This window comes from Eubalaena glacialis, chromosome 1, assembly GCF_028564815.1.
Source record: "Eubalaena glacialis isolate mEubGla1 chromosome 1, mEubGla1.1.hap2.+ XY, whole genome shotgun sequence".
Lineage (NCBI taxonomy): Eukaryota > Metazoa > Chordata > Mammalia > Artiodactyla > Balaenidae > Eubalaena > Eubalaena glacialis.
This window is the reverse complement of record NC_083716.1, coordinates 5,865,457-5,877,878: the sequence shown is the minus strand read 5'-3', so window position 1 is coordinate 5,877,878 and position 12,422 is coordinate 5,865,457. Positions and strand designations below refer to the sequence as shown.

The window sequence follows — 12,422 nt, the reverse complement described above, 5'->3', positions numbered from 1 at the left end:
CTGCTTTGCAGTCTATCAAGGGCAAAGGGCACCTCTTGCAAATATCTGTTAAGGAGCCAAGAATTTGAGCCGGCTACCCTGGGCTGCTACTTTCCCAGCTAAAATGGTAAATTTGTGTCCCAAGTTATTTCTGCTGAGTTCAGTGCCCGTATATAATCTCTCAAGATGGGCTGGCTTCCAGGGCAGGCTGTATGACCCTGAGGTTTGGGTACTTGGGCGAACATGAGTCCTGCATATGGCAGGGACACCATTTGGACCACCAGCTTGGGTGAAGGTCCCAGCTCCAGGATCCGGCAGTCTCGCCAGCCCTCCCGAGCCACGTGTAGCTTACCGCTAAGAGGGTGGGGAACGGTGAACTGCTTCTTATTGGCGCGGACAGGAAGGAGACTCTGCTTCTGGCCCAGGCTCTCCTTCCGCTGGGCTTTTCTCTGCTGTACCATGTGTTCTAGCTTCTTCAGACGTTCTTGCGAGCGAGAAATGAACTGAGGTTTGCGGACTTCCAGGGCCTCCTAAGAGGAGCCAAGAAAGCATTTTCTTTTTAAGAGAAAGGACGCAGAAAGGCAACACATCTGTCTGATTGGGTCAAGAGGCTGATGCATGAGCACGTCCCAATTTTCTCCCAACACCTCATGGAAAGATGGCAACAGACACGTTGCTAGCATAGGTCTCAGTCAGCACCAAGGGCCCCACTGCAGCACGACTGCTAGTTACCAGCATCAAATTGTGAGTGCAAAGGCACACCTCCACCCGTTCCTTCTCCTACCTGTCAATTAATCCATTTCCGAAATCTGAATGCCCTAAATTCCATATTCCAAAGCGACACAGGTGGGAAAGGAATGGAGGCGTTACGAGTCAGCTGCTTCTGCAGGGAGCTGGATGCCTTAAGCAGCACAGAACCAGATCCCCCTCCCAGCATGAAACGTGTGTCTCTTCAGGAGAAACAGTAATCATAGCTAACGGAAACAGCTTCTCCTCCCAGGAAGAAAGAGCTGGCAGGAGAGCTCTGCCTTTGCAGAATGGTTCTGCAAGCTCCATAGGGGAGGTCAGAATTCCTGTATTTCCTCTTCGGCCTCATCTCTCACTGCATCCACCACTCCGTGCATGGACGAAGCCCCCAACACAGATTTACTGAAAAGGAGTAACCACCACTGACGCACTCTGCTCTGTGCTAGACACTAAGCTCAATGCTTTATGTGTATTTGTTGTCTGAGAATCCCCGCACTGATTCTGGAAGGCAGATATATTTATCCCCATTTGACAGAGGCAAAAACTGAGGCTCGTCGTAATTTGGTAGATCGCCTGGCGACCCTCAGCTGTGGGTGGCCCATGCTTTTCCCACCCTGCCTTTCACTGTCTTAACCTGATATTCCTTACAAACCGCTGTTCAAGTTGATCCCCTGCCTGGAGTACCATCCCCAGCTACACCCATCGGCTCAAGTCACGGTTCTCCCAGTAAACTGCTAGGTCTCCCTGTTCGGCCTGAGCATAGTGGTACTTCACGGACCACCCCGCGCGAGTGATTCACGCACACGTATCGTCATGCTAGGCTGTGAGCTCCCGGAGGGCAGGTGCCCTCTCTCCTCCACATCGCATCCCTTACAGCCACTGCCCCAGCTCTGCAAATAGCAGGTACTCAGCACAGGCCCTCTGGAGGTGCTGCCATAGTGTAAATGTCCTCTGCCTCGTTCCTCTCCCAGCCCTCGGGGAGCTCAGAGTTTCCAGGTAGAGGGCGACGTGGGCTCCATCCGTGTCGTGTTCGCGCCCCTAGCGGCTGTGCCAGGAAAGGAGTCTCTTGGCCAGTTGGCCTCCAAGGTGCCAGCCCCAAGTCCCAGGCACGAGTCACTGGGGCCTGCAGAGATGGCCCCTGGGGACGGCCTATGGGCCCAGGCGTGGCTGCTGCCCTGGCTGCCCGCCCTGAGGCTGGAGGCTCAAGCTGCTTTGGGAGCACATGAGTCTCTCACGGTGGGACCACGGGGGGGACAGGGGTGCAGGGCCGGCAGGTGGAGCCCGCCGCACATCAGCAGGGCTGTTGTCAACGCATCGTGTGTCTCCCAGACGGCGTAGCTGGCTTTCTCCGGATTGTTTGTCCTTCTAATCTTTATATCTATGTATTTTTTGAACTTTAAAAAATGTGTACATATTACTTCTACAATTGGGGAAAGACACAAAATGAGAGCTTCCATATCCTTGAACTCAAGGCCATGACTTTGGGACTTCCTTAATCTTTCAAAGGCTTATGTTCTTATCTGAAGATAGGGTGGTAGGGACTCCTGCCTCACGGGGGTGCCATGAGGATGCAAGGCCCTGACGCCCATGAAGTGACCCCCCCCCCATGTCTGGGTATCAGAAAGTTCTCCACAAATGCTGTCATTGCTCCAATCACGGTCACTGCTGATGTTATGCGATCCCCATCCTAGCCCGGTGGAGTAGACATCATCATCTCCTCACTCAACATGGTGGAACAGAGGCCCAGAGAGGTTAGGGGACCTGCCCAGAGTCACACAGCCACCAGGAAGCTGAGTCAGGTCTCCAGCCTCAGAAGCAGAAGTGAGGTCACGTGCCCACAGGCTCCCCGGGAAAAGTCTCCCCTTGGTGGGAATCACGCCAGGATGCACGGAAGGCCTTACCTGCAAGGTCAAGGAGCTTGCGGGCATTTGCTGGCTCTTGGAACAGTCTTCCTGCCGGTCGTGGGTCTCTGGTGCCTGGGGGGTTTCTGGCTCCGTGGGCGCCGGCTCGGGCTCGGGCGTGGTGGGCTGCTCACTATTCTTGCATTCCTTTATTTTAACAACCAAGTCACAGCACGTGTCATCTCCTGGGAGAGAAGATTAGGATTCCATTTAGAGAGCACCGAGTGATCTTCTCCTGGCTCCTCAACTCCATTAGACAGAGAAGACAATTTTGAAAATAGAAACACCAGTGGGTTATTAATGGGCCTCGTTAAGCCCACGAGATCACGCCTCATCACAGACCCCCAGCTGCCCTGGTCGCGGGGAGGCATGTTTGCAGGCAGCCAGACCTTGAGACTGGCTAATGATGCCGTGGAGGTATTCCTTTGGCTTTTGACGTTCAAAATGCCTTTGCTCCCGATGCAAAGAAACTTCTTCTATTCTGCGCTTCCTATTAAGTGTGTCCTGTACAATTATTTCAGTTGGGTTGTTTGGGGACCGTGTATTAATTTATCTTATGTTTGCTACGCTAATGATGTAAGACAGAGGAACCGTGTTCAATTACCTATCCCTCCCCTTAATCTACCAGAGACTAGCCCAGGCTTTACATTCATAATGGGAACCCTCTCTGTCTCAGCGCGGGGTTGGGCCCCATCCTGAGGCCATTTTGACGTTCCTTGGTGGAAGAGGTCAGAGGATGTGTTGATGCCACAGCATTTCGGGCAGGGCTGCCTCTGGGGTGGTGAAAGTGGGCGATTCACACGTATTCGCTCACCACTTACTGACGAACTACTCCACCTGGAACACAGCGTCTGTCCCAGCGCGCTCTTCCCGCCTGGGCTCCCCGACTCCCCTCACCACACGAGCCCTAACCACAGCCTTACCAACGCTCTCCGGTTCCGAGACTCACTGGTGGTCTCCTCACTCCTCGTGCACACGCCTTCCCATCTCCACGAAGCCCTTTTGGTGTCCACCCAGTGACCTCCTACCTCTAGGCTGAGCCTGAGATTTTCAGGAAAACATCCCCCCTCCTGCCTCCTCTGTGTACCTGCCGTGGAGCACGCTTCACACACTCGGCAGCATCAGTGGGCCCGTCATAGGATGCTTTAACCCCACAGGCCTGTGACTCCCTTGAGGGCTGGACCGCGTCATACTCACCATGCCTCTCTCCACACCGCCAGCCCAGGTGCCCAGGAGCAGCTAGTTCTGTTGGGAGTGGAGAGGTGGCCACAGGACGCATCTCCATGGTCCCATGAATCTCTTAACTGACCCCCCATTATGACCTCCGCCATTCACACCCAGATCCTCTGTGGTCTGGACCAGCCGTCCTGTCTCCACTCAAAATCGATCAATGTTCCCTGCTACCTACAGGCCCTACAAGGAGAGCAGACTTCTCATGGCTCGTTCATGGTGGGTGTTGCCCTCCAGCTACCAGTTTTGATGCTCTACCAACAACATGCTGTTTAGAGGTTCGCAAATCCTTCTCCTTGTTCTTCTAAGCATTTGCTCCAGTTTTTTTCTGGAGATTTCCCTGTTGCTCCGCCATCCCTGCTTCAGGCCTAACCACTAACCCAGATATCTGTCCCCCAACCCCCTCCGGCTAGAGCTAATTACACTTTCCGTGGTACTGTTTCCATCTCTTGTGGACCTTTAGTCTAGCTCACCCTGTACTCAGGGAAGCCACGGGTTCCTCCCATCCTTCCCCACCACAGATCCAGCGATGCAAGGGCAGTCCTGACACACTCATCTCCTCCAGTGCTCACGACAAAGCCTTGTCCATTATCTTCACAGTCTCCGCTACTGTGGCCAGTCCTCCCCAGTGGCATGGCCTGTACTCATCTCTAGCCAGCCTCAGCCGCCCTGCCTGGCCCTCTCCCATCCGTCCTCCACATTGTCCAGGAGACAATCACCTTCAGAGCAAATCTAATTAGGTCTCTTCCCCTTCAAGGGCTTGGCTCAGGCTTCCGTCCAGACTCTCTTAGTGGATTTATACGGACCTTCCAACTTGACCCACGGGACCTTGGATTCAGACTAGCCTCCCCTCTACCCCTGCACTCCGGTCCCCTGGACCCCAAATCAGCCATGCTCTTTCCATCCATTCTTTGCTTTGTGTGTGCTTTTCCCTCAGCCTGCAATGCTCTTCACTTTAGGGTCTGATTTTTAAACCTCTAATCAGCTTTCAAGTTCTTTCTCAAAATCATTTCCTTGAGGAAGATGTCTCTGTCCAGCCCCTCCTCGCAGCATCCGGGGCCGTCCTCAGCTTCCTGATGGCTCACCACAGGCACAGTTACAACCCCGATGTCTCTGGCACTGGACTGAGAGCACCTGGAGGGCAGGAAGCACTGTGCACAGTGCCTGGCACACAGTGGGTGCTTAATACATGCTTCTTTGATGGTATACAGTGGGTATTCAATACATGCTCCTTTAATGTATTGATGAATAATGAGCTGGAGATTCACTTGGGTTTCAAGAAAAAATGTTTTTATCAATTACCATAAATATTTTAACTTCTATAATCCAAAGCTCTATAATCTTTTCCTTTCTGTCCTCATCCATAGCTCTTTGGGAAAATCTTTAGAGTGATAGGAAATCTAAATTTTCTTCTGTTATAACTGGGCACCACAGATCTTTATTCTATTTTGTTCCTATGTTTTTTTATATATCAGTGGTCACTGCAATATTAGTAGGGGTCAGCCACTTGGCCTTTAGAGAAATGATGGCCTGGTTTGAATTCTGTGAGAGGCTGAGATGGGGACCTGTCTTAAAGGCACTGTGAGGTAAGTGCTGCACTGTTTGTTAAGCGCCTGGCACATGTGGGGTCTCCACTCCCTGGCCATTATCCTGGCCAGTCAGTTACTGAGGACCACCGTCAGCCTGGCGCACCTGCTGCCTTCAGGGCAGCCACCCCAGATCTCAAATGTTCCCTAACGAAGCCCGAGAACCCGCTGGGCACCTGGGAGTGGCCTTCTTCTCAGCTTCAGGCAATGCTGGCCTTGTGCCCAGTAGGGCTGGGATTTCCTGACCCATGCAGTGCTGTCTTCTCGCTGCTTGGGGGGTAGAACTTGCCCACTATTTAAACCTGCTGGTCCTGCTTCCTTCTCTGCTTGTACAGTTGGAGAAAAGGCAGATTCATAAGGGAAGCTCAAGTGAACCAGGGCCCAGGAAGACCCTGCACCGTGTTCCCTAGGAAGATCAAGGAAGAATCATCTCAACCTTACCTCCCTCGCTCCTTACCTTCCAGGAACTCTCTTTCTATCTGAACACCATGGTCTTCCTGCAGAGATGTGCATAAATCTTGGAAGGGGCAAAGGGACCCAGGTAAAGGGATGCTGAGTTTCGGGAGGCTTTGCTGTTGACTCTCTGCGGGTTCAGAGAGGTCACTAGACTGACAGCTGTTGCTTGGAGAGCTAGACCCATCAGGAAGGGGATCTCTAACCAGCTTCTGTTCCACGGGGGGAGCAGACACAGTCACATGTGCTCCTTCTTGTTGCTTCTCGCTGCTTCCAGAAAATACTGTTGGTTCTACTAAAAATAAAATGAGAATTGTGCTCAAAACATCTGATGAGCCCACGTCTAACGTACTGACTTCTGCACGCCACGCTCTCCCAGAGACGGGCAGATGGGCTGCAGTGCTGCCTCAAGGGGACAGGCGCCACTGATGCCGATGTGCATGTGCTCACCCAGCAATGACACGTGGTCACCAGTTCTGGCCAGACGTCCCCGGGGTTCACTCGGGAGCCCCTCTACATGCACTGCTCTCATGCACGTGGCTCTGAAGAGCCTGTGCTCCCTGGTACCCTTAGGAGCTCAAAAGACCTTCCAGACAGTAGATAACCGAATGGGTGGTTTAGCACATTGACTCTGGGGGCAGATCCCTTGGGTTCACATCCCCCCTCCACCACTTACATGCTATCTGGCCTCATCTATAAAATTGAGATAATACTATAACAAGGTAATAATATTAAATATTATATATTTAATTTTAATATGTTTATTTTTGTAATAAATTTACCTATTTAAATAATAAGCAATACATTTATGGAATGTATATAATCATATTTTATATGATAAACAACGTAAGCATACTATTAATATAAATACTAAATGTTAAAATCAAGGTAATACTATAACACAATAATGATCCAGCTAAGGTGTTTAGCACAGTACCTGATACATAGTAAACATTTAATAAATGTTCATGATCATTATTATTCCAGAAACAATGATGCCGGGTTACGTCCTATGGCAAGTGCAGAGGCAGGATGTAATTTATCAGCTCTCTGTGCTCACCTCTAATAAAGCAGTGGGTCTAAAAGGTGTACAACGGGTTGCTTGCTGCCACATTGTAAAATATCAAAGGTCTGGAAACCACCTTACGCTCATCAGCAAGAGACTGTTAAATAAATGACAGCACTTCCGTGCTTCGCAGCAGTGAGAAAGAATAAGGCACGTGCTCCTGGGTAGAGGGGGAATCATCTCTAAGATACATTACCAAGTGAACACAGTGTGGACAGTGAGCCAGATCTGCTTCCCCAGTCAGTGCTTATCTGCTCAGAACACCTTTGGAAGGACCCCAAAGACCCTGGAAACTGGACTGTCTTGGGAGAGGGCAACTCAGGACCAGGAACTGGGGGCGGGAGAGAGACTTCCTTTTCACTCTTTGCCTGTTTCGTTTTTGCTTTCTTTTTCTTTTGGAATACTCTATAAAGTTTTAAAAGTTATTCACTTTAAACAAGGCAGTGACTCTTGACCAGGTGCCATCTCCTCCCTAGGCTGAGGCCACCTAAGAGGAGACAGGCACGGCTGCCAGTGGGACGCATCCAGACCTCCTGCGTACGGGGGGCAGAAAAAGGGTCCTGGGAACCACTGGAATAATCGAGATTCTTGGAAGATTCTCATCATATTTTCTGAGATGTCTTATACACAAAAAGGAAATGAGCCCATGACTACCAGGCACTGATTAGAGTGGTGACTTCTGTTAAAATGCCACTTGTCTGCAATTCCTTGCAGCCTCTCTGTCCCTGAGTCCTGGCATCCCAGCCAGTGAGGATAGGCTGAGCGTAGTGGGAAGAGATGGAACACAGACGGTTCCCTTGCTGGGCATCCTGGCTGTGGGACCTGAGGCAGGAGGGCCAACAAGAGGGTGGACCCAGCATTCCTATTCCCACAGACAAACAAACAAAATGAAGGTAAAAGTACCCCCTGGGTCCCTGTGCCTGTACGTGAAAGTCCCCCCAAATGGTGGTTGTTACAGACCTTATCATTTGGAGAGGGATATGGCCTCCTATGGAAAAGTTGGGCTTTGCTAATTTGTACAGAAAAATCTTTCCAACCATGTATTTCAAAAACTGTCAATTCTGTTTAAGTATAAAATAGCATAAGCAAAAAACGTCCTAAAATAGTTCTTCCTTTCTCCGTTGCTTCCTTTTATTAGAAGTTCTTTTTAAAGAATCAAAAACCAAAGTAATTATCAGTGATGCAGTCCCAATCTACTAGTTCCATCCTGACATTAGACTTTTTAAATAAATGGATTATTTATAGACTCATGGAGAGCTAACTATCTATCTGCTACCTATTTACCTACCTACCTACCTATTTATTAATTATCTAACTTTCTATCTGGTTTAATGTAAATTCTTGCGTGAATGATTCTATGCAAGTCAGATGTTCCAATTGTGACTTGAAAGAGTTAAAACAAATCCTCCAAAGTAGAATGTAGTTGGTGAACTGGGGAAAAGAAAAATATGCAGTCAAAGAAAAACTTTCCTGACAACTTATTGATCAGGGCTTTTTGTGGATTCTGAGAAGTACCATCATCAGCCGTGAAATGATCCCCAGGCAGAGCCTCTGCCAGGCAACATCGTCGTTTTTTTCCCCACACACTCTGCATGCAGGCTGTACTTAGAGTTCTCTATTCATGGCTCAGATTTTAAACTACATCACTCCCGTTTAGACCCGTCACCTCCTCAGGCTCTGCCCATCTTAGGAGAAGTTGAATCACGCAGCAGCCTCTAGCAGGGGTTTCTATTTCTTGGACTGAAACTCCGAGCCTGATTCCTGAAACTGATGCTTGGAGGGGCTGGGGTCCCGCAGGTTTCCTTTAAACAGCCACAACCCCCATTCCCTTCTCTGAAACGCGATACCCACTGGGTTGATATTCTATAGCTCAACTATCCAGCAAACTCACCTACTCAGAGCTGAGCTAGGCTCTAGGACGTAAACCAAAACCAACCAAAAGATCTGCCCGACAGTCATGAATTCCCTCTATTAAACTCTCATCTTTGACTCAGAGACGAGCTCCTTGGACCATTACACAGTGCTTATCTGCGCTCCTCTATAGCTCATTTTTTGTTGTGAAATGTATTATATTTGTAATTAAAGGTATTAGAGCACCTATGGACCTCCTAGATTAAGAAGCAGAACTTTCCTTGGGCTTCAGCTTTCCTATCTGAGCCCCTTCTGGATCATACTCACCCAGACAGAACCACTTGCCTAAATTTTGTGTTGCCTGGCTCATTGCTTTTGTCTATAATGTTCCCACCTATGTAAGGATCCATAAACAATATATTTTCAATACCAAAAATATGAATAGCAAGCACAAAGCCAGCCGTTTTAAGGTAAAGACATCACTGTATCCATTAGGAAAAAAGCTTTCAGGAGAAGAGAGTTCAGCATCTCAGGGCCATCGCTTCCCTGAGACTTGATGGGATGTGATTCTGGGGAAGATAGTGGTGAGCCGTGAATGAGTCCTGAAAACAAGGGGCTGAGCACAGTCAGGGCGTCAGGCAGGGCTGGCGGGTACAATCAGCAGTACAATCAGGGCAGTGGGCTGTGCTGGATTTTCTGTTCCTGACCTCACCATGTCCAACTGCAGACCTCAGGGCTAAGTTCCAGCAGGGCGCTTCTCTGCGCTGAAATATGGGCCCTGAGCTGCCCCAAGTGCAGGGCAGGGAGGGGAGAATGGAGACCTCACCGACACAGCATCAAGACCAGCCAAGAAGAGACTTGAATCTGGGCCAGGCAAGGGCACCACCAGCGCACGCAGATCCTTAGTACAAAATGAGGAAAAGCTGCCCGAGCCTCAAGACACTGTGCCTCCATGGGCCAGAAAGTGTCATAATGAGCCAATTTGATAGAAAAAGATACTTTACTGCTTCTTTCCAAATATTGAGGTGATACATAATCTTTTGTGTTCTCAGACGAGCCCCACACTGTCACACAATTCTAATAACTGTGGCAATTCGGGCTCACGATAGGAAACGAGCAAGTGGAGGGCGGTTGCTAAGGAGCGGACCAGCACAGTCGCCAGACTCTGTCAGTGGAATCGCAAAGGATGAGCGAGAAAACCATAAAAATCACACACAGGCGCAGAGAGCATAGCTGTATGGGGACCTTTAACAGCCCAAGGCAGGTAAATAACATAGAGAACACATTTTAGAGTCATTTATCTCCAAGTTAGTTTAAATTTGTTACAGGTGTTTTGGTGTCAAAACTGAAACCAGTTCTCTAGAAAGATCTTCTCTTAGGGTTTGGGTCTCAGCTCCATACACCTTCCTGCCTTCTGACACCAGCCAATCAACCAAAGAGATGTTTCCAAGCAAAGTAGGCTTCCTTGAATCCAAGGCCACATTTTCTCCCACATTTTAATGTTTCGGGAGGTTATATTTTCTCCCCTCAAACGCTAGACCATCTTACAACAGACTGTCTTAGAAATAACAGTAACCGAAGCTTGTGTTGATATTTCTGGGTCATCGATAAAAATACCAGTTTCTAAATGCTACAGTGGGTCTCAGGCTCTCCTAAAAATCTGATGTTATTTGCCACTACCCTGAGTGGCCCCAGACTTCCCTCCACCCATCAGCACCTTTTTAAAGCCCCTGCATCTACATTTTGTGTATAGCTTACCTATCTGATCTTCCTGCCTCACCTGTGGGCTTTCCTCCAGCAAACCCCGTAACTGTGCATCTCACTGGAAATCAAAGAAGTGAGCTGGAGAGGACTGTGCATCCATCAAATGGAAAGCCACTCTGAACAGCGCCCGGGGGTGAATCACGCACGGACCCCCTCACTTTAGGCAGGATTTTGCTGTCCCCAGTTTTGACACAGGGACACAGGAGGCTGCTGCTGAGGGGAAAGGCAAGGTATTCTCTGCTCAATACATGCTAATTCGTGGACACAGATATCGCTAAAGAGGAAGGAAAAGGCGGTAACCCTGGGTACTCAAAACACACACAATTTCTCCAGCAGGTGAAATTCTCTCCCCTTTTAACAGGAGAGAAATCCCCAAACTACCTGCAATTACATTACACAGAAGATGACATAAAAGAGTCTGTTGATGACCCATAGAGAAACAACCAACAGAGAAAGCAAACAACAAGCTTTTACAATGGACGAGGCTGGTGGGTACTTTCTCTGCTTTTAAACTGGTCAAGACTTCACCTTCTGGCAGCAGATGAAAACTTGATTTCCTCATGGAAAGAGGTGTCCGTTTGGTACCCTGCCTCCCACCCGATCTAGACTTCTGTTTAAAATCAGCCAATAATTGTTTCAGCATATTTCTGTTCAATTTCTACATAGAGATGTTGCAGCCCAGGCAGGGAGTCAAAGAGGGGGGAAAGGGGGGTGGGCAGCAGCAAATGAGATAAACGGCTCCTGGCAGAGAGGAGAGGAGAGGATCGGGAAGAGAAGCTGTGTTTGGGACCTGCAAGTCCCAAAGCCCATCCGCTCGGCCGGAGCAGAGCTGGAGCTGGCGCCTTCAGGAAGAGAAGAAATCAGGGGAACAGACAGCAACTTGAAGATCAGACAGCAAGGATGAAGGGGCGTCCAAAGGCAGCGGGGCCAGCGGAAACACACGAGCGAGTCCTTTCCTTTCCAGGAAACGAGACTTCCCGTCCATTCGAGCCCTTCCTAGACAGTAAACAGGTTTCTCCTGCTGTAAGCGGTAAATATTTCTTGCTAAAGAAGGAGACCTAAGTGGGGAGGGGCGACGGCCAAGAAATAAAACCGACTTGGGAAAAGCGGTGGCAGTAGCTACAGACCTCTAAAAGGAGCCTTCCCTTTTTGGAACCCAGAGCAGATAGGGGTGGTGGGGGGTGCCGAGAACTGTTCTTATGATGTCAATACGGTGTTAGGACAAAATATGCAAGCCCTGGGATTGGAAGAACCCTGTATTCAGAGGGAAAAGGGGGAAGATGCAGTATGTTCATTATTACTGTTCTAGGGTCAAGTTTCAAGTTACCATGTGGGTTAAAGCCACTGTGGAGAACTGTATGGAGGTTCCTTAAAAAACTAAAAATAGTTACCATATGATCCTGCAATACAGACACACACACACACACACACACACACACACACATACATACACACACACAGAGAAAATGGAATACTACTCAGCCATGAAAAAAGAAGGAAAAGCCATTTGCAGCAACATGGATGGACCTGGAGATTATCATACTAAGTGAGGTAAATCAGAGAATGAAAAATATTATATAATATTGCTTATATGTGGAATCTAAAAAAAAAAAAGATACAAATGAACTTACTGACAAAACAGAAAGAGACCCACAGACATAGAAAACAAACTTATGGTTACCAAAAGGGAAAGGGGGAAAGGTATATATTAGGAGTTTGGGATTAACACATACACACTACTATACATAAAATAGATAACTAACAAGGACCTACTGTATAGCACAGGGAACTCTACTCGATATTTTGTAATAACCTATAAGGGAAATATATATATATATATATATC

The 12,422-nt window shown here is 48.7% G+C and overlaps 1 protein-coding gene across 3 annotated transcripts in view; it reads right to left on the bottom strand.

Moving 5' to 3' along the window:
- Positions 1 to 12,422, bottom strand: part of C1H10orf90 (chromosome 1 C10orf90 homolog) — a 236,272-nt gene that overhangs the window by 27,942 nt on the left and 195,908 nt on the right. For 2 of the 3 annotated variants that reach the window (XM_061192189.1, XM_061192199.1), the window contains 3 exons: positions 5,901 to 6,191; positions 2,628 to 2,812; positions 332 to 509 (listed from right to left, as the gene is read on the bottom strand). In XM_061192189.1, coding sequence (XP_061048172.1) covers positions 332 to 509; positions 2,628 to 2,812; positions 5,901 to 6,191 — 654 coding nt within the window. The remainder of the gene's footprint in view (positions 1 to 331; positions 510 to 2,627; positions 2,813 to 5,900; positions 6,192 to 12,422) is intronic. The other variant, XM_061192210.1, reaches the window with a different exon arrangement.